At 41.4% G+C, this 21,737-nt stretch overlaps 1 protein-coding gene across 3 annotated transcripts in view; it reads right to left on the bottom strand.

Annotated features, from left to right (window-relative positions):
• slc12a1 (solute carrier family 12 member 1) overlaps window positions 1-21,737 on the bottom strand; it is a 72,630-nt gene that overhangs the window by 27,778 nt on the left and 23,115 nt on the right. For all 3 annotated transcript variants that reach the window (XM_033014869.1, XM_033014870.1, XM_033014871.1), the window contains exons 6-16: window positions 21,592-21,702; window positions 21,322-21,433; window positions 21,093-21,220; window positions 20,912-20,996; window positions 18,068-18,219; window positions 11,072-11,179; window positions 10,042-10,165; window positions 7,295-7,396; window positions 6,921-7,076; window positions 5,416-5,515; window positions 2,870-2,981 (exon numbers count right to left, since the gene is read on the bottom strand). In XM_033014869.1, coding sequence (XP_032870760.1) covers window positions 2,870-2,981; window positions 5,416-5,515; window positions 6,921-7,076; window positions 7,295-7,396; window positions 10,042-10,165; window positions 11,072-11,179; window positions 18,068-18,219; window positions 20,912-20,996; window positions 21,093-21,220; window positions 21,322-21,433; window positions 21,592-21,702 — 1,290 coding nt within the window. The remainder of the gene's footprint in view (window positions 1-2,869; window positions 2,982-5,415; window positions 5,516-6,920; window positions 7,077-7,294; window positions 7,397-10,041; window positions 10,166-11,071; window positions 11,180-18,067; window positions 18,220-20,911; window positions 20,997-21,092; window positions 21,221-21,321; window positions 21,434-21,591; window positions 21,703-21,737) is intronic.

Below are 21,737 nucleotides of genomic sequence, written 5' to 3'. Positions count from 1 at the left end.
CAGAAAGGCGTTTAGAATTTTTTGCAAAGTAATAAAAAAAACACTGGAATATCACATTTACACGTATTCAGACTCTTTACTCAGTACTTCGTTGAGGCACCTTTGGCAGCAATTACAGCATCAAGTCTTCTTGGGTATGACGCTACAAGCTTGGCACACCTGTATTTGGGTAATTTTTCCCATTCTTCTTTGCAGATCCTCTCAAGCTCTGTCAGGTTGGATGGGGAGCATCGATAAACAGCTATTTTCAGGTCCCTCCAGAGATGTTCAATAGGGTTCAAGTCACACAAGGACATTCATAGACTCGTCACAAAGCCACTCCTGCGTTGTCTTGGCTGTGTGCTTAGGGTCGTTGCCCTGTTGGAAGGTGAACTTCTGCCCCAGTCTGAGGTCCAGAACGCTCTGGAGTAGGTTTTCATCAAGGATCTCTCTGTACTTTGCTCCGTTCATCTTTCCCTCGATCCTGACTAGTCTCCCAGTTCCTGCCCCATAGCATGATGCTGCCACCACCATGCTTCACCGTAGGTATGGTATTTGCCAGGTGAAGAGCGGTGCCTGGTTTCCTCCAGATGTGATGCTTGGCATTCAGGCCAGAGTTCAATCTTGGCTTCATCAGATCAGAGAATCTTGTTTCTCATGCCTTTTGGCAAATTCCAGATGGGCTTTACTGAGGAGTGGCTTCAGTCTGGCCATTCTACCATAAAGGCCTGATTGGTGGAGTGCTGCAGATATAGTTGTCCTTCTGAAAGGTTCTCCCATCTCCACAGAGAAACTCTGGAGCTCTGTCAGAGTGACCATCAGATTCTTGGTCACCTCCCTGACCAAGGCCATTCTCCCCCGATTGCTCAGTTTGGCCAGGCGGCCAGCTCTATGAAGAGTCCTGGTGGATCCAAAGTACTTCCATTTAACAATGACGGAGGTCACTGTGCTCTTTGGGACCTGCAATGCCGCAGAAATTGTTCTATACCCTTCCCCAGATTTGTGTCTCAATACAATCCTGTCTCGGAGGTCTACAGACAATTCCTTCGTCTTCGTGGCTTGATTTTTGCTCTGACATGCTGTCAACTGTGGGATCTTATATAGACAGGTGTGTGTCTTTCCAAATCATGTCCAATCAATTTAATTTACCACTGGTGGACTCGATTAGAAACATCAAGGATAATCAATGGAAACAGGATGAACCTAAGCTCAATTTTGAGTTTCATAGCAAAGGGTCTGAATACTTATGTAAATGTGATATTTCAGTTATTACTTTTTAATTATTTTTTAACACCTGTTTTCGCTTCTTCATTCTGGGGTATTGTGTGTAGATTGATAGATATACAAAATAAATGTAATCCATTTGAAAATAAGGCTGTAACGTAACAAAATATGGAAAAAGTGAAGGGGTCCGAATACTTCCTGAATGCACTGTATATGCCTCTTTCTTGGATTTAACTTATAATACCGGGAGACAATATTTCTATGATTATTAGCATTCACCTTATTAGTTGTAAGATGTGTAGGAAGGAGCTGCAGATGCTGGTATACATTGAAGATGGACAAAATGGAGTAACTCAGCAAGACAGGCAGCATATCTGGATAGAAGGAATGGGTAACGTTTCAGGTCGAGACCTTTCTTCAGACTGAACTCAGTGAGTCTTCAGTCTGAACAAGGGTCTCGACCAGAAATGGGACCCATTCCTTCTATCAAGAGATGCTGCCTGTCCCACCAAGTTACTCCAGCATTTTGTGTCTAACTTCATTTGTAAGGAGATATTGAACAACTTAGATTGTTTTCTGTGGAGCTTCAGAGAATAACGAGAGACCTTATAGAAATATTTTAAATAGGAATAGATGGGGTAGATAGTCAAGAATGTTATTCTCACAGTGGAAATATCAAATACTAGGTGGCTTACCTTTAAGGTGAGAGAGTGAAAGTTAAAAGGGGATGTGTGAGGCAATTAAAAAAAGTGGTAGGCACATGGCATGTGCTGCCATGAGAGATGGTAGAAGCAATCACAATAGCAATATTTAAGAGGCATTTACACAGGCACAAAACATTCTGGGAAAGGATCGTGAGCATGCAGATGGGGTCAATGTCATGGTCAGTACAGACATTATGGTGCCAAGGGACATGTTCCATTGCTGTGCTTTCTACATTCTATTTAAGAGAATGATGGTCAATAACCTTAGTAATTTTAGACAGGTATTGCAAGCATCTTAACACAGATTTCAAAATGAATCATCTTTCACACAGGAAGAACAATTAGTGAGAGACAATAGTTCACTGTTCTTCCTGTGCTTCATCAGCAGTATCCACTGTAGCAAGCCTTTAAATCTACGAACTTGGTACTTAAGGATCAATTCTATTTGTATTAATCTTCATCCTCCTCCTCTTGAACTCCGGGAACAGTTAAAAAAAAGTACAGAAGTCCTCATCACTTCTAATAGAGTTCTAATAGTCATGATTCTAGTGGAGTCAGTTTGAAAGTTGGCCTGGGTTACACTCTCAGGAGCCACATCTTTGGAGAATTACTGGATGAATCCTGTTGGTGGTACTTTTATGAGTGACCACAAACTCCATTGAAATCAGACATCACCTCATTCTATATTCTTGTTTGGTGCCATAATGAGAAGTCAACTTACAGTATAATCTCTAGCACCCCGGTCTAAAGCACTAATGCATATTTTGGATGAGAGTTTTAGAAGTTATTGTCTAGTTTCACTCCCAAGAGCTTTGGATCATGACACACAGCACTTGAACAAAACTATGAATTCACAAGGGGAAAAGAAAAAAGACATTTCTTAAAAACTGCTGTCTGATGTTGACATTTATCACATTTTAACGATCAAATGTATGGCAAGAGAAATCAGTAAGAGTCATTACCATAAATATTTGACTGCAAATGCACAGGCTGAAATTCTTTGTGAACGATAGTGTTAAATCCAACAGAGCTGGCCTAGACATCGGCGATCCTGTCAATACAATGCACTGTGGCCTGGAGAAAAAGAAAGCAAATTTTTTTTTTGAAAAGTTTAATAAAAAATATCCACTGAAATTTAAAGATTATTTGTTATAGAACAAATCATCGACAGAACATTATAGATGTAAAAATGGCAGGTTGATTTTTAAGCTCTTGGATGCATTAATCAAGAGGAATATCTTTATCCATTGTTTTGTGATCGTTTATGGTAAAAAAAATTGGAGCGTATACAAATCAGAGAGATTAGAGTTGAGATACAGCTTGGAGATATGCCCTTCGGCTCACCAAGTCCTGGCCGATCAACTATCACCCGTGCACTAGTCCTATGCTACACACTAGGGACAATTACGGAAGCCAATTAAACTACAAACCTGCACATCTTTGGAATGTGGGAGGAAACCCGAGCACGTGGAGAAAACCCATGCGATCACAGAGAGAACGTATAAACTCCATTCAGACAGTACCTGTTGCCAGGATCTAACCTGGGTCTCTGACACTAAGGCAGCCACTCCACCACTGGGCTACCCGATAAATCTGGCAATCAAGATGGATTCAGATGGATCTAGCTTATTATACTGACAATGTGATGCATTACAAAGTGCATTCTAATCAGAATTTGCAAGATGCAGATGGTCATTAGATTCCCTAAGAAATTGGTAACATTATGGATTAATTACCATATGTCCTGTGAGAAAGTTTTTTTTTGCAAGCAAAACCTTTTTAGTAAAATAGTATTAGGACTTGCAACTTGATCTGTTTATCAGCGCACACAAGAGCTCAATTCTAACACACCCCAAATATCAACAATTCCATTGTCAATTTTAAGGATCACATTTACATCATGTAATAACATCTCCTTAGATGTAGAAAGGGCAATACATCAATAAATGCTTCAATTTTACAATAGATTGAGTTTGGATGGATTTTCGATGCCCAATTACTTAAAACACTCTTCAATTTGTCTCAAATCTATTTTGGACAAAATGAAAAGCTTTGTAACCAAGAGTGACACTGTTGAACAACAGCATGCACAAGCGAGACATCTATCAAACAATTCTGGAAATATAGTAAGATATCACGGTAAGAAATTAATCATCTCATTAAGCAAACAAGTGAATCACTCAGAGATATTAATGTCTGCTTCACATGTCACTAATGCAGGCTGGTTCTAGCGTTTATACAATGTTGTTACTTCATTAGGTTCTCAGCTTTGTAAGCTTCATTTATTCCCCAACAAGGTTTACACTTTTGGCAACAACTTACACATCATCAATAAATCATTATTAAGCAATAGTTGCAGTCGCAGAAAATCTAGGAGTGATGTTTCAAAACTTAAAATTATAGCAAAACTTTGATAATCTGCTATCCGAAATCTGCTATCCGAACATTCAGAAATCCCAGCAGAGCATTTGGCTCTCTAGGTGACGTTTGCAGTATCCACCCACTGAGAACCCAGTATAAACAGTGACTGCAAGCATCACAGTCCCCCACTCCCTTCCAATGTATTCCCAGTTCCTGCATGCACCAAGGTCGTGTACCCATGCTTTAAGATGATTCCCCAGTTCCTGACAACTCACTGGGCTCAGAGTCTGACATTCCTTGACTGCTTGCTGGGGCCTCGAGTGCAGGACGTGATTCCTACTCACCCTTCCATTCTCCGGGACCCTAGTTCCTGCTCTCCCTCTGAAATTTACCAGGCTCACTGTAATACTACTATGGAAAAATTAATATACTGAAGTAATAATAAAATACAATTTATAATCCAGAGCATCTTCTACACTGGTACCAAGGACCAGTTGATACATCAACATTATTGCACGTGACAAGTCACTGTGAAATTCTTTGCTTGCAAATAGTCGCCCATAAAGAGTGCTTACAAAAGTTACAAATCTCCCCCCCCCATGCCAGTTCCCCCTTTGTTCTTCGCTCTCTCTCTCCCCCCCCCCCCTCCCCTCACGGCGGTCTCCCCATGCCGGGTCGTCCTTTGTTCCTTTCCTCGGCAGCGACGTCCTCACTTCCGTATGTCTGTCCTCGTCCATCGGTTGGCGCCATCATCGACCACCGCACCGACCTCTCCACTAACACAGCCGGGTCCTCTCTATAAATCTATAAATTCACTATAGATTTAACCAGCACATAACCTGATCAAATTATCCCTCACTAATTTCTTAAAATTGGTTTAAAAATTCATCAAGACAATCAAACCCAGGTTGTGGTCAAATTTCAATTAAAAAAACATTCCCCAGTAGCATTGATTTTAAGAAACCAAGGGGGCAACAATTGGCAGAATTTAACCTCAAAATCTCCCCCAATCTTTCCATTACCTCAGCTATCTTCCTAGGAATGCAACTAGACTTCAACAAGATTCAGAAAAGGAACCAGAGTAAATCTCTGCAAAATTCAATGATCTAATATCTAGATATTGATCATCATTTTGTTCCTACCATACCTGAAATTCTTAATGTGATCGTTCACCCCAGTCAGTGAAAGGGCATCTTGTAGTGCAGTGACATAAGACATGGCTTGTGCTGAAGAACCCCAATTCACCTCTGTTAAGAATAATACTTTTGTTTAAACCAGCATAACAAACAAAATCATAATTTAAAACCATCACTGATTACATTTTATTGACTATGAATCTCCAAAGATAGTAATTCACATCTAGACAAATCAAGACTGGTTGTACAAGGTGAGGTTATCAAGCTGCTCAAATCAAATTTATTTGCATGAACTAATTTTCATTGTGCCTTTATTTTAAATCCCAGGCAAAAAATACCTTAATTATCTTAAGAAGTTCAGTTTTACACTGAAGTGATAATCAGGAGCTACATATGTAGGTATGGACCAAAGTACTTGGTTCAGTCAAGAGCTTGACAGAATGTCACTCCATTGTGGAAACTAAAGCAGTTTCTAGTTGCAGTGACTTCTCGCTAATGTTGGCTTCTCTGAACAGGGCCATTATCTTACTTTGACCATCTCAACAAAAAAAACTTCTGTCAATTTTATTTTCTCCCTTGGAAGTGGTATTAGAGTACCAAAGTTCTATGGACACACAAATTGATATTTTCCAGCTTGCTCTAAAATGTGGGATGCTCTGCAGGTTATCTATACAAAATATACATTGAGAATGGTCACTGCTCCCTTTTAGAAATAGGAGCTAATAAATGTTCACATAACATCTACTAGAGGCAGCACACAAACAGTGTTATGAGCCTGAAGTCTGCAATTTCCTTCAGTTCCTTTAAATCTAATACACCATTGTAGGTCGGTGCCCCACATGTGCTGAATGATAGCAAAATGTTGCAAACCGTTGACCAAGTCACTAAACGTGGTACTGTAGTCATATTCCAAGAGGTAAAGTTACATCAGTGATAGTAGAAAACCTCACCGGAACAAGTCTTGCAAAATTCTGTGGTGCGCCTACCTTTTTCCTCCCAAAGGCCTTGACTGAGCAAAATGGACAGTCAACCATGGGGAAGGAAGTGTAATGGATTGGAGCCTGCTTCAATAAAACTTACTCAGTCCAGGATTTTGAATGCTTTAGGTATAAAATGTTTTACACCCCCCCCCCCCCTCACAGTCACTTTTGACTTCTCTACCAGCTGCTCTATCCACTAGGCCATATTCATCGTGTTTTCTAGACATTTGACAATGCTACAGAATACTCCAAAATATTTAATTTGCTGTGACTGATTGCAACTTTGTCCCTTGGAACATGACCGCAATAGTTATGATATGAATAAACTCCCATCAACTCATCCTTTTGCATGTAATCACTATACTTGCCTTAAATATGTTCTCAGCATGCAACTGGCATTGCTGACCAGTTCAAATTTTGCTGGAAAATCACCAGTGGGATCAGAAAACTTCAGTTATATTTTTAACACTTTTGTAAAAGTACACTCAAGTAAACATGCCTTTCATATTCATCAGAAGCAGACCAAAATTTCTCACCTGGTTTGTTGTATATAACATAAATATTGAGGAATAACACAATCGCAACTGTGATTACAGCTGCCCACCAATTAATGACAAACATGACCGCACAGCACAAAATAGTTCCAAGCAACGATAGCCACATGTTGTAAAATCTGAATGAAGGACGCCACCCTGTTAAAACAATCAATAATGAATTCACACTTGCAATAGGACTGTAAAACATCTTAATTAACAATGTAAAAGTGTTTCAACTTATGCTGAATTGAAAAATGGGTATTTCATGTCAGGATACAGCGCTGAATGCTAAAATTATGCTGGACATTAAATAACGGGAGGGTTTGAAGTTCCGTAATTTATATGCAGTTGCAGTCTACATTTAAAACACTGACCTGGAGTTTTTGAATATGAAGCATGAAAACATGAAAAGTTGATAAGTGCATACGAGGCCAAGAAAAAGTTTGAGATAACTGGCGCAATAGTATTCAGTTCAGCTAAAAGATGAAAGTTGACAATATTAATATTTTCGATTTCATCAAAATACACCTTACAATTCAAGTATTTTTCTAACAACACGCTTATTTTTTCAATGTGATTTGGAGCTTTTACTGGCAGGTCTTGCCTCTACACAATCTCTGCACTTTTGGTGCCCTTCCATATGCAAACGCAAAACACACTTAAAACAAAATCAGATTCTCCACTTGGTGGTTGATATTTTTTTGTTAATCAATAGTCAAAGGAATTGTGGATTTTATTGGGGAGGACAGATGAGGATCTTGAGACAAGTTTTCCAACAATGAGGATGGTCCCTAATTTGTGAGCATAATCTTGTACTTGAGATTTCTCAGAAGTCAAAATGAGAGCGTAGACTCGCTTGTAGAAAGGCAGCCTGTATAAACCTCGATCAAGCAGAAAGTGTTGATTGCAGAGTGCCTTTATCTGAAATCAGCATTGAGGTTTTTGATGGCAATCAGATGTTTTAAGTTCATGTTCTAGGAGCAGAAATAGGCTATTTGGCCCATCAAGTCTACTCTGCCATTCAATCATGTCAGATCTCCCTTTCCCTCCCAACCCCATCCTTCTCCCCATAACCACTGACACAAGTACTAATCAAGAATCTATAAATCTTCCCTTTAAAAATATACGGACTTGGCCGCCATAGTCTTCTGTGGCAATTAATTCCAGATTCACCATCCTCTGACTAAAGAAAATCCTCATCTCCTTCCTAAAAGTATGTCCGTTTATTCTGACTCTATGGCCTCTGGTCCTAGACTCTATGGGTGGAAACATCCTCTCCACATCCACTCTATACAGCCTTTCACCAATTGGTAAGTTTATTCCTGATAATTTTCCCACTCATTTATCATCTGATGAATGTGGAACCAGTTTGATTTTTGCAAGATTTCTTATGTAATTCTGGCCATTCTGCAAATCCAAAAGGCAATTTGCCAAAATCACACAAATGTGATAAAATTTGTTTTGTGGACCATCTTGCAGCATTGTGGCTATGGATGCAAGAAAAATGTGCGGACATTTAAATATGTGCACTCAACATTGTTAAAATCCAGTTCTATTAGGATAGAGGTACACCAGTCATTCTTTAGGACAACAGTGCATAATCTTGCCAGAATCAAACTTTAGGTACCACACTACTCAAAAACATTGGACAAATCAGATGCCATAAAAAACAGTACTTGGGTATTCAGAAATCCAAATTCCTTACACATAAATTGGCATTAACGCACATAAAAATTTGTGTGAAAATGAATAATAATACATTACAATTAGTGTACTGTTGGGAAAATTGTCTAGCATTCAGTTGATTTTAAAATTCTTTAGAGACTAATATTTCCAAGGGATAAAAGCTCAGCAAACATTAGTGACAACTACAATTATATTTCAATGGAGGCCCTGGTCCAGTCTTTCTTTCCCTCACTCACCCTCTCCCCCACTAGCCCTCTACGGCAATGGTGGTCCCGTCTACCCGTCCCCCACGGGTGAATGGCTTCGACCGTCCATATCCCCCTCCGCCGCGGTAACTCACCCACATGATCCTCTCGAAGGAGATCTTCTCCACTAGCTCACCGAAACTAGTGGTGCCCACCGTGACAAACACCAACTCCATCTCCCCCCCCCCCACCCCCCCACGGCCCAGCCTGTCGGCGGCAGTGATCAGGCAGGCCGGGCGGGAACGGGCTGAGCAGCAGCAGTGGGCAGGGATGGGCCGAGCGGCAGTTAAGCTGGAGTGGGCAGAGGGAGGGAGTCTGGTTGCAGGGTGGCCGAGCAGTTTGCGCGGATCTTGATTAACTCACACACACACACACAAACACACGAGGCAAACTGGTCCAATAGTCAAGTCAACAGGATCTAAACCACAGTTAACAATGAATGACCTGTGGAGGAAGGAACTGCACATGCTGCTTTTTATGGAGGGAGGGATGGAGTGACTGAGGGTAAGGGAAATGAGAGGTGAGGGAGAGGTGAGGGAATGAAGGGAAAGATCCCGGGGAGGTGTGGAGGGAGAGTGGGGGGGGGGATTGAGGGAGGAGGAGGGGGTAGGGAGGGAGAGGGAGAAAGTGAGGGAGGTGAGGAGGGAGTATGGAGGAGGAGGGGAAATAGAGGGAGAGGAGGGCAGGGGGGAGGTAGGGAGTAGGGAATATAGGGAGGAGGGCAGTTATGTAGAGAGGGAGTGAATGCCTGAGTGTAGGGGAAAGGAGAGGGAGGGATTGGGATGGGGAGGAGGAGAGGGAAAGAAGAGGGAGGGTGAAGTGGAGGGAGAGGGAGTGCTGGGGATGAGGGGAAATGAGCCGTGCCTGCGCAGTTGGGGGCTATGCATGAGTGGTGGAATATTGAGTTGGGGGAGCAGACCCAACTTAGTCTAGTTTTATATTAAAGCCAATACTGCAGTAATACAAATTCAACTTGGTAAATAAGATTTTCATGTTCAAGGCATAGTAAAAGAAAGTTAACTCTCATTCCATACATGCTGAGCATTTACAAAATTTTACGTTTAACCCACGAAGTTGAATGTTTCCTGTAAGCCATGAATTGTTTAAAGCTTAATACGCTGCACAGATAAGCAATTGCCAACCTACTTTTAAATACAATTTAAATAATTTACCAATTAAACCTCACTTACCAATCAGAATGAAAGCAACAGCAATAAAGAATGTTAAAATGTAGCTTCTAATTGGTTCGCCATTCTTCCCATAACCCTTCCCAAAGAAATATAGCCCTTTATAAATATTATCCTTGCAGAGGGCCTGTAGGAATAAAAGTCAGCTATATATATATACTGCATTGATGAACAAATTTCATTAAAAAATCTATACCTTGCTATTTAATACATTTTAATGAATAATTGGCCAACACATCCCAAACAAGCCACATAATTTCATCTTATTACAAAGCATATATTTTCCAAAAGAACATGACAAAAACTTTTAATATTTAAGGCAAGGGAATATTTAAATTTTAAAAATGTAATGACCATCCTTGTTTTCTATGCTCCACCAAGGAATAAAGTCCTACTGCCCAACCCCTCCCTATAACTCAATCGCTCGAGTCTTGGTAACATTCTAGTCATCTTTTCTGCATTCTATCCAGCTTAATGCCATATTTCCTATAGCAGGAAGACTGAAACAGAACAGAGTACTCCATGTGTGGCCCCACTAATGTCTTTACAACTGCAACGTAATGCCTCAACTAATGACATCAAGCACAAAAATAGGACATTTTACTGAGTCCAATTCAGTCAATGGATAAATGTAAATATCCTCCACCTTACGGACAAGATTGCAACATTTGACTCCCCTGGCAGCATCAGTGTCATCCAAGGACAAATGGAAGAACGTCTTCTTGACAACCCTACACTGTTCAAAGCCTATATTTAGATCCCCACTTCAGAAACAGAAGTCTACAAAACAACTTATTTTTTAGCTGGGCAGCTATTTTCTTACATTTTACAAATGGGAAATAACAAACCTCTCAATTTATATTTTGGAACAAGATCACTAGTGTCCAATAACTCAATGTACTGTATATTCTCTTCTTGGCGAAAATTACATTTGCTCAAACTGCTACTTGCTACAAATTCCTTTTTTGGATGATAAATTCACGTTCAAAAATGATTTTGCTTGTAAAACTGCATAAAAACTAATTTATCTTACCTGAAAAATCTTTGGTGCACTGACTAAAGAGGCCAGGGCAGAAGAAAGAGTAGCTGAAAAGATTCCTGCTGTGATGAGGGGTCCAAAACCAGACACCATGCTCATAACCTGTTAAAACATATACATGTTATCTGTTCTTCAAAGTCATTTTCTGGTATCTCAATTGTTTCCAAGCCTGTGCTTTCATGGAAACATTTTGGCTTTCTTCCCAACCAATTGTTCAAGCGCTTTTGATTGCAACATGCGCCTTAATTTAGTTCAACAAAGAAACTCACAAGTTACTAAAGGACCTTGATGACAGAGGGCATTAGACATCTTACAGCACTGGTACCAGTAAATAACATATCACTCTGGGCATTAATCTCCCTTAATTCATTCTACTGTTGCTTCATTTTGGCACCAGAGAGCGATCCTCTGAGACCCATTTTGATCGTGAAATTTTACAACAAATTGTAAGGAGCACAACACTGGCCCTGCACCTGAAACTGCACTTTACTTTCCTGATAGGGCTGGTGAACATTTTTAAGTATACACGTGAAAGAGAATGTATGTTTTGGGGGATGTCAGTTTTTTACCCATTATTTTCATACACCAACTGAAATCAATTTCTCATTGAAGCCTGCAATTGAGAATTTCTGATGTGGATTAAACACTATCCATACATTTTTCATACTCTGTTCACAGAATGTCTTATGAAAGCTGCTAATTACCTTGTAATAAATTTGCAACTCTAATCTTAATATTATTCATTAGCCAATCAATTTCTGAATTTTCTTGCAACCTTTTACTGACATTTGATTCCTTCAATTGAAATATGGAAATGTGCTTAAAGTAGCGGTATGCTAAATATCAATTTCAAACTTGTTTATCACTTGGCAAGGAATCAAATTGGCAAGGGTGCTGAGGAAGAGGATTTCTTGGAAAGTATGCGCGATAGTTTTCTAAACCAACATGTAGTGGAACCAACGAGAGAGCAGGCTATTCTAGACTAGGTATTGAGTAATGAGGAAGGGTTAGTTAGCAGTCTTGTTGTGCGTGGCCCCTTGGGCAAGAGTGACTATAATATGGTTGAGTTCTTCATTAGGATGGAGAGTGACATTATTAATTCAGAAACAAGGGTCCTGAACTTAAAGAAAGGTAACTTTGAGGGTATGAGACGTGAATTGGCCAAGATAGACTGGCAATTGATTCTTAAAGGGTTGACGGTGGATATGCAATGGAAGGCATTTAAAGACTGCATGGATGAACTACAATTGTTCATCCCAGTTTGGCAAAAGAATAAATCATGGAAGGTAGTGCATTCGTGGATAACAAGGGAAATCAGGGATAGTATCAAAACAAAAGATGAAGCATACAAATTAGCCAGAAAAAGCAGCCTACCAGAGGACTGGGTGAAATTCAGAGTCCTGCAGAGGAGGACAAAGGGCTTAATTAGGAAAGGGAAAATAGATTATGAAAGAAAACCGGCAGGGAACATAAAAACTGACTGCAAATTTTTTAATAGATATGTGAAGAGAAAAAGACGAGTTAAAACAAATATCGGTCCCTTGCAGTCAGAAACAGGTGAATTGATCATGGGGAACAAGGACATGGCAGACCAATTGAATAACTACTTTGGTTCTGTCTTCACTAAGGAAGACATAAATAATCTGCCGGAAATAGCAGGAGACCGGGGTTCAAATGAGATGGAGGAACTGAGTGAAATCCGGGTTAGCCGGGAAATGGTGTTAGGTAAATTGAATGGATTAAAGGCTGATAAATCCCCAGGGCCAGATAGGCTGCATCCCAGAGTACTTAAGGAAGTAGCCCCAAAAATAGTGGATGCATTAGTGATAATTTTTCAAAACTCTTTAGATTCTGGAGTAGTTCCTGAGGATTGGAGGGTAGTTAATGTAACCCCACTTTTTAAAAAGGGAGGGAGAGAAAATGGGGAATTACAGACCAGTTAGTCTAACATCGGTAGTGGGGAAACTGTTAGAATCAGTTATTAAAGATGGGATAGCAGCACATTTGCAAAGTGGTGAAATCATTGGACAAAGTCAGCATGGATTTATGAAAGGTAAATCATGTCTGATGAATCTTATAGAATTTTTCGAGGATGTAACTAGTAGAGTGGATAAGGGAGAACCAGTGGATGTGTTATAACTGGACTTTCAGAAGGCTTTCGACAAGGTCCCACATAAGAGATTAGTATACAAACTTAAAGCACACGGTATTGGGGGTTCAGTATTGATGTGGGTAGAGAACTGGCTGGCAGACAGGAAGCAAAGTAGGAGTAAACGGGTCCTTTTCACAATGGCAGGCAGTGACTAGTGGGGTACCGCAAGGCTCAGTGCTGGGACCCCAGCTATTTACAATATATATTAATGATTTGGACGAGGGAATTGAATGCAACATCTCCAAGTTTGCGGATGACACGAAGCTGGGGGGCAGTGTTAGCTGTGAGGAGGATGCTAGGAGGCTGCAAGGTGACTTGGATAGGCTGGGAGAGTGGGCAAATGCATGGCAGATTCTGTATAATGTGGATAAATGTGAGGTTATCCAGTTTGGTGGCAAAAACAGGAAAGTAGACTATTATCTGAATGGTGGCCGATTAGGAAAAGGGGAGATGCAACGAGACCTGGGTGTCATGGTACACCAGTCATTAAAAGTAGGCATGCAGGTGTGGCAGGCAGTGAAGAAAGCGAATGGTATGTTAGCATTCATAGCAAAAGGATTTGAGTATAGGAGCAGGGAGGTTCTACTGCAGTTGTACAGGGTCTTGGTGAGACCACACCTAGAGTATTGCGTACAGTTTTGGTCTCCTAATCTGAGGAAATACATTCTTGCCATAGAGGGAGTACAGAGAAGGTTCACCAGACTGATTCCTGCGATGTCAGGACTTTCATATGAAGACTGGATAGACTTGGCTTGTACTCGCTAGAATTTAGAAGATTGAGAGGGGATCTTATAGAAACTTACAAAATTCTTAAGGGGTTGGACAGGCTAGATGCAGGAAGATTGTTCCCGATGCTGGGGAAGTCCAAAACAAGGGGTCACAGTTTAAGGATAAAGGGGAAATCTTTTAGGACCGAGATGAGGAAAACATTTTTCACACAGAGAGTGGTGAATCTCTGGAATTCTCTGCCACAGAAGGTAGTTGAGGCCAGTTGATTGGCTATATTTAAGAGGGAGATAGATATGGCCCTTGTGGCTAAAGGGATCAGGGGGTATGGAGAGAAGGCAGGTACAGGATACTGAGTTGGATGATCAGCCATGACCATATTGAATGGCGGTGCAGGCTCGACTGGCCGAATGGCCTACTCCTGCACCTATTTTCTATGTTTCTATGTTTCCGTAACAAGCCTCTTATCCTAGAGGAGTTGAATGAGCTAAAGTTGTATGTCAGTTAGAAATTAAAAGTACATTTTTATTTCAGAAATGAAAGAGCATCACAAGTTGTCAAGATATGGAAGAATATTTAAATGGATTGAATTTCAGAAATACATAGCAAAGATGGAGATCATTTAGCCAATCATATTACGCACCAAATCTCACATAGCATGCAGGTAGATTGGATCACTATCCACATTACACTGCAAGTCACACAACATTCTAGAATTGGAAATGCCTTGCCTTCAAAGTCAAATTCTTGTCATCAAAATAGTAAGATTAAACGAGAACTTACCAGTTTGAAGTTTGATCTTGATTTTATGAGGAGTTACGATGAGCGATTACGTGAAGAAGGGCCGTCCGTCTGCGTGCGCGTCAATCTTCAAAGCAGCGGTGTTAAATCACAGATAAAAAGAAGACCTGAGAATAGTAAGATTGAAGAAACTAGAACTTCCATGTGACCTTGATAGTATGAGGGTGGGAGCGGTGGGCACGTAATCGCTCATCGTAACTCCTCATAAAATCAAAATCAAACTTCAAACTGGTAAGTTCTCGTTTAATCTTACTATTTTACTTCAGAGTCACGTGAGTGACTACGTGAAGATTTCAAAGCTCTGTGATTTTACGCCGGTTACGAATCCAGGCGTCACACACTGAATGGATTGACCATGGATGCGTGTAATCATTAAAGCATTCAGACATTACGTAGTTAAGTAAGGACACTGATGCTTTAAATGAAAGAAAAGTTTTTAAAAAACTAGTTTCCCCTCCCAACCTTCCGGGTAAACTAAGGGACAGAACTTAAAATGGTACGTGCAAACACCCCCAGTCCGGTAATAGGTTTGTTATAAAACCGGTGGACCGTTATTTCATTCGTCCATCCTGCAGCCACTAGGATGTTGTCAAGAGGCACGTCCATTGCTCTTGCTGCCGACGTAGATGCAGCCCTGGTGGAGTGAGATTTAACCATATGAACATTCACTCTGTTACCGCCATTACCCCCTTTGACCATCTGGAGATGGTTTGTGTTGACACCTTCTGGTCTGTTCTGAGCCTCTGTGGTTCTCCGTAACTCTCAGATAGTGGTGTTAGTATGTTACTACACACACAACCATAGGTCCTCTGGATATGCCAAGAACTGGATCTCCGTCCCTGGCATTCCTGGCCTGCTATGTTTATATCAGGTTCATGATTACGAATGTTATGTTGTTCATATTGGTGGTCATGTGGTCTAACCGTAGCTTTTGCAGTGTCTGGACTCTTTGTCAGCATACCACCTTCAGGGTTAGTTATAGGCGGTCCCCACTGTCAAAGTAGGGTTAGTACCACGCTCACATCCCATGTGTCCGTGTACCTTGGTCTTAGAGGTATTAGATTGTAAATTCTCTTCATGAATTTTGTTGTAAAGGGGTGCGTTCCTATCGACCCGTGCCCTGCTTGCAGCATCAGATAGGAGGAAAGTGCGCCTCTGGCACTATTGATTGCACTATAACTTTGTTTATAGTTATAGTACAGAGTTGATAGGAAACTCCAAGACATCTGTCATCCGAACTGTGTTGTATTTGTTCGGACAGTCCTATGCCTTGAAAAGGCCTCTTCAGAATCTGCAGACCAACAAGTTAATACGTTCGTGTAGTGGATGATTACTCCCTGTAACTGGGATCACTAGGAGGTCCCTGCTCTTGGGTACAGCCATAACTGGCTGGACTATAGTTCCCAAAATCTTTGGGGACCAGGCTTGAGTAGGCCTATCTGGCACTAGCAATATGCCTGTGGCTTAGTCTTGCTTGATTTTAGTCAAGCATCGGTTTGTGAGACAAATTTGCGGAAAGCATGCATAAACAATCCTCCCCAATTGAGGGAGAAAGCATCCACTGCCTTTGCTCCTGGATCCTGCATGCAGGACACATATCTGGGTAACTGATGGTTTTGTCTAGATGCAAATAGATCAAAATCTGGTATGCCAAATCGTGTAGTTATTTCGTTAAATACTGCCTGATTCAACATCCATTCTGTGTTGTTATTAAACATCCGTGATCCAGCATCTGTCACCGTGTTATATCTACCTCGTAGATTTCCCAAATATTCCTCTTGATACACCAGTGCCAAATGAGGTTCGACAATCTATCGTAAGATACAGATTTTACACCACCCTTGTTAGTGGATATGTGCCACCGCAGTGGTGTTATCAATCTGAATTTGAACAAGCACCGGTTGCATATTGCTACAGAACCCCTTGAGTCCAAATTGTGCCCCCAACAATTCTGGGTAATTGATTCCATGTGTTGGGGAATTACAGACTCCTGCTCATTCCATCTGCCCCCACAGCTCTAGACTGTGTTTGTGGCTCCCCATCCTTAGCCGCTAGCATAGGTCTGAAGAACCCTCGATGGCTTTCAAGCAAATTTACTTTGAGCTTTCTCACGTTCGTTATCCACCGTTGTTATTCAACAATGACCTCTGCTGGCAATCCATAGTTTTGCCAATTTTGCCTGCATGGAATCTGAGTGTTCGTTCCTTTGCTCGTTGTAATTCTGGTAATGCAAAGGCCCGTACGTACTGCTGGAATGCGGCTACTATTTGCCAATTACACTCGCTGTTTGCCTGATAGATGGCTAGTATTTGACTATCAGGTCATAGCAGGCTTGATTAATATTTACTGTTTTTGATAGTAAATTATAGGTAATCAATTACCCTTGTAGGTGTCAATTTTGATTTAACTGGATGGATGAGGTACCTTTGGAGCAGATTATTGTTGGAGCAACTTCTCCATAAGTTGCTCCATGTGGGAGAAGTCGTCCTCAGACGCTCTCCGTTGAGGGAGGGTATCCCTCTTCCCCGGACTCATCTGAGTCAACGGTTTCGTTTAGACTTGCGGCTGGCATTACGTCCTGCAAGGCAACCATGGAGCTCCTGCTCCCGCGCAAAGTCTCCTGCCGATTCTGCTGTCGGCGCTAATGTCGGGAAGCAAGGCTCCCGCTGATGCTGCTCCATCCTTTGGAGCAGATCATTGTTGGAGCAACTTCTCCATGAGTTGCTCCATGTGGGAGAAGTCGTCCTCAGACGCTCTCCGTTGAGGGAGGGTATCCCTTTTCCCCGGACTCATCTGAGTCAACAGGTTAGTTTAGACTTGCGGGTGGCATTACGTCCCGCAGGACAACCATGGAGCTCCTGCTCCCGCGCAAAGTCTGCTAATGTCGGGAACAAGACCGTCGCCCGCTATTTGGAAAGCTGCGGTCTTCGGCAGCCGACATCCCCGCGGGCCGTCTCCTCAACATCTGGGCTCTGAAAAAAAAAACTTCAAGCCCGAAAGAACGCAGGTAAGTGATTTCAACTTTCCTTACCTGCTCATCCCGACGGCCTGGGAGGCTCAATGCCTGCCAGTCCGTCGTGCGTGTTGCGTTCAGACGTAATGACGCGCACGCAGGCGGACGGCCCTTCTTCACGTAGTCACTCACGTGACTCCGAAGTAAAATCCTGAAATTCCTTGCTTAACACCAATATTGCTGATTCTGCATCAGGTTCATGCAAGGTGGTTCATTAACACCTTCAAATGATGAGGATGGGGAACAAATGCTAATCCATCAGCAAAACCCACATTCTGCAAGCAGAAAAAAAAATTACCTGGAAGTTATTCATTAAACCAAATTTGCATGTCTGTTTGTCACAGGTGGAAAAATCGTATCCCAGTTTACAGGCTGCTGAACCATTGCAGTTTATGGAAAGACTTATGGTATCATTCATACTTCCAGTGGCATCACGCACAACTGTGGCACCTGAAGGGGGTAGGTGGGGAAAGAGAAAAATAGCATGTAACATTTTACTGTTTAAATTATACAAATTAATTTTCAAATAACTAGACTTGCAAGTTCTTTGGTGCAAAAAATGTGGTGTGTATAATAATAATAATAATAATAAATTTTATTTATGGGCGCCTTTCAAGAGTCTCAAGGACACCTTACAAAAATTTAGCAGGTAGAGGAAAAACATGCAAGGGGAATGAAATAAATAGTAGAGACATGACTAGTACACAAAGTAAAGACAGAATTCAATACAAAACACAATATGAGGCAATTAATGCACAGATGAAAAGGGAGGGGGACGTGGGGCTAAGGATAGGCAGAGGTGAAGAGATGGGTCTTGAGGCGGGACTGGATGATGGTGAGGGACACGGAATTGCGGATCAGTTGGGGGAGGGAGTTCCAGAGCCTGGGAGCTGCCCTGGAGAAGGCTCTGTCCCCAAAACTGCAGAGGTTGGACTTGTGGATGGAGAGGAGAGCGGCTGATGTGGATCTGAGGGACCGTGAGGGTTGGTAGGGGGAGAGGAGGTCAGTGAGATATGGGGGGGCCAGATGGTGGAGGGCTTTGTAGGTGAGGATCAGGATTTTGTAGGTGATCCGGTGGGAGATGGGAAGCCAGTGAAGTTGTTTGAGGACTGGAGTGATGTGATGCCAGGATTTGGTGTGGGTGATGAGTCGGGCGGCTGCGTTCTGGACCAGTTGGAGTCGGTTGATGTAGGTGGAGCTGATGCCAAGGAGAAGTGAGTTGCAATAGTCCAGTCGGGAGGAGATGAAGGCATGGATGAGTCTTTCAACAGCGGGAGGTGTGAGAGAGGGTCTGAGTTTGGCGATGTTGCGGAGATGAAAGAAGGAGGTTTTAATGACATGGCGGATGTGAGGCTCAAGGGAGAGGGTGGAATCAAAGATCACGCCGAGGTTGCGGGCCTGGGGAGATGGGGAGACAGTGATGCCGTCGATGGTGAGAGTGGGGTTATTGATTTTGCTGAGTGTGGCTTTGGAGCCTATGAGGAGGAATTCTGTCTTATCGCTGTTGAGTTTGAGGAAGTTATGGCATGGCAGGTGAATGTTTATTTTGAAAACCTACCATTGAACCTACATTACACAAGGCCAAATTATCATGCACAATAGGCCCTCAAACTGATAATTTTCAGGTCTTTCTCCCCACAGCCCTGTCTTTCTCAAGATCCAATCAGCAGGTGATTGAGGGGATGTGGTGGATGGGGGAGGTAACGTTAAGTAATGTGTAGGAAGGAACTGCAGATGCTGGTTTAAATCGAAGATAGACACAAAATGATGCAGTAACTCAGCGGGACATTTCGGGTCGAGAAAGAAGGGGCTCAACCCGAAACATCACGCATTCCTTCTCTCCAGAAATGCTGCCTGTTTCGCCGAGTTACTGCAGCTTTGTGTCTATCTAATGTTAAGTAATGTTAGGCAACATTGAAAGCCCTTTGGATGGGATGGAGTATTTTACTTAAGTGCACCTCCCAAAAGCCAGGTCCTTCAAAATTTGTTCAAAGCAAGCTTCTTCACTTCCATGATTTCCCTCATTTAATATGTAAAATATTCATCTGGACTGTTTTAAATGTGGCTCGAGTCCATAAAGCTTAACGTTTTGTAAAACTAAATCATAGCTGACAGCAAATAAGAAGTTCACAATAAATAAAAAATAATCACACATGTCATATAGAACTTTGCACATAACTGATAGCCCCCAAACTGCTAAATCATAACCCTTACGTAGAATCAAGCAAACTAAATGCTTATCTACACGACATAGTACAAATTTAAAATTTTAGCCATACATGCAGGATCATAGAAATCATACATGCAGGATCATCGGGGATATACCAGTTTGAGACAACCGCAGGTGACAATGAACATGCAGATCCCCTCTAGTCTATTACATGCTCTGGCCAGTCCAGGCATCTAATTTTCTGAAGACATCAATGATTGTAACCATAGTCTTCCTAATGGGTCTATAACTTATTTTAGGACTATAGAGCAGAAGATATAGAAAAATCTAAACCACACAAGCCTGCTCTGGTATTTAAGGAGATTTTGGCTGATCTGATCCTGGTCTTGATTTACTGTCCTTTAATGTCATTGTTTTTTCATGTTCATAAGACGTACGACCATTTCACTCATTGGGTCTCCTCCACCATTCAATCATTCTTTCTCTCTCAATCATTCTCCTGCCTTCTTCCCGTAACCTTTGACACACTTACCAATCAAGAACTCATCAATGTCTGCTTTAAAAATACCCAACTTGGCCTCCACAGCCGTCTGTGGCAATGAATTATACAGATTCACCACCCTCTGGCCAAAGAAGTTCCTCATCATCTCCTTTCTAAAGGTACATTATTTTATTCTAAGGTTGCACTTTCTGCTCCTAGACTCTCCCGCTAGCGGATACATCCTCTCCAGGCCCAATATTTCTTCACATCCCAGGAATTAACTTTGAAACTTCTCCAAACTCCCTCAAATACAAGTAGATCCTTCCTTAAAATGAGACTAACATTATATGCAGCATTGTAGATGTGGCCTCAAATTTCAATTTAAGGTAGACACAAAATGCTGGAGTAACTCAGCGGGTGAGGCAGCATCACAGGAGAGAAGGAATAGGCGACGTTGCGGGTCGAGAGGAGTCAAAAGTAATTGATCTTACCTACACAGATGGCAACAATAATATAAGTTATCGTTGTTATGAAGATAGCCAGCATTGTTCCTTTAGGGATGGCTCTCTGCGGATCCTAAAGTGCAGTATTTTGAGTCAAAACTTGCTTAATAAATTAAGTAATCATCAATTTAAGAAGTTATTTATATTTTATTACTTATTCGGAACACACCTTTAGATCACCTGAGATGTTGGCACCAGCAAGAATACCAGTAGCAGCTGGGAAAAAGATGGAAAAGACAGAAAAGAAGCCTTCTCCATCCCTAAAAGATGGTCCAAAATTCTCTGCAAATATGTTAGCTGTATAGGTTTAAGAAAAATTAGGAAACAGGTAAATCCAGTGCTCAAAATTCTCATCCTTCCCACCAAAATGCGTTCTTCATAATAGAACAAAGGCTTGCCTTGATAGTTAAAGAAACCTTTGCCTTTTTTCCCATTGTTACTAGGGATAACTGACCCAATAAAGAAGTTACAAATTCCAATCAGAAGAATGAACAGAAGTATAACTTGAGCCTTAAAAAGACACAAAAAAAAACAGATTAATCATCCATCAATGCCATACTTTCTATCATGGAAAAACGGTATAAAATATCACTTAAATATTAAGGCACAATATAAAAATTAAATTCTATATTAATCTGAAATATGTGAAAATTGCAATTAACACATACCTTGGTCTCCCATTCCATCCCAGCTACAGTGACGCCAAGTAGTACTACGACCGTAATGCAACCTATTATTCGGATATCACTGATTGGATCTACCATGAGTGCATTATTTTCCTACAAAAAAACTCATGGTTGGCAAATGGTTGGAC

This window comes from Amblyraja radiata, chromosome X (assembly GCF_010909765.2).
Source record: "Amblyraja radiata isolate CabotCenter1 chromosome X, sAmbRad1.1.pri, whole genome shotgun sequence".
Taxonomy (NCBI): Eukaryota; Metazoa; Chordata; class Chondrichthyes; order Rajiformes; family Rajidae; genus Amblyraja; species Amblyraja radiata.
The sequence above is the reverse complement of the archived record's forward strand: the minus strand, read 5'-3'. Positions and strand labels throughout refer to the sequence as shown.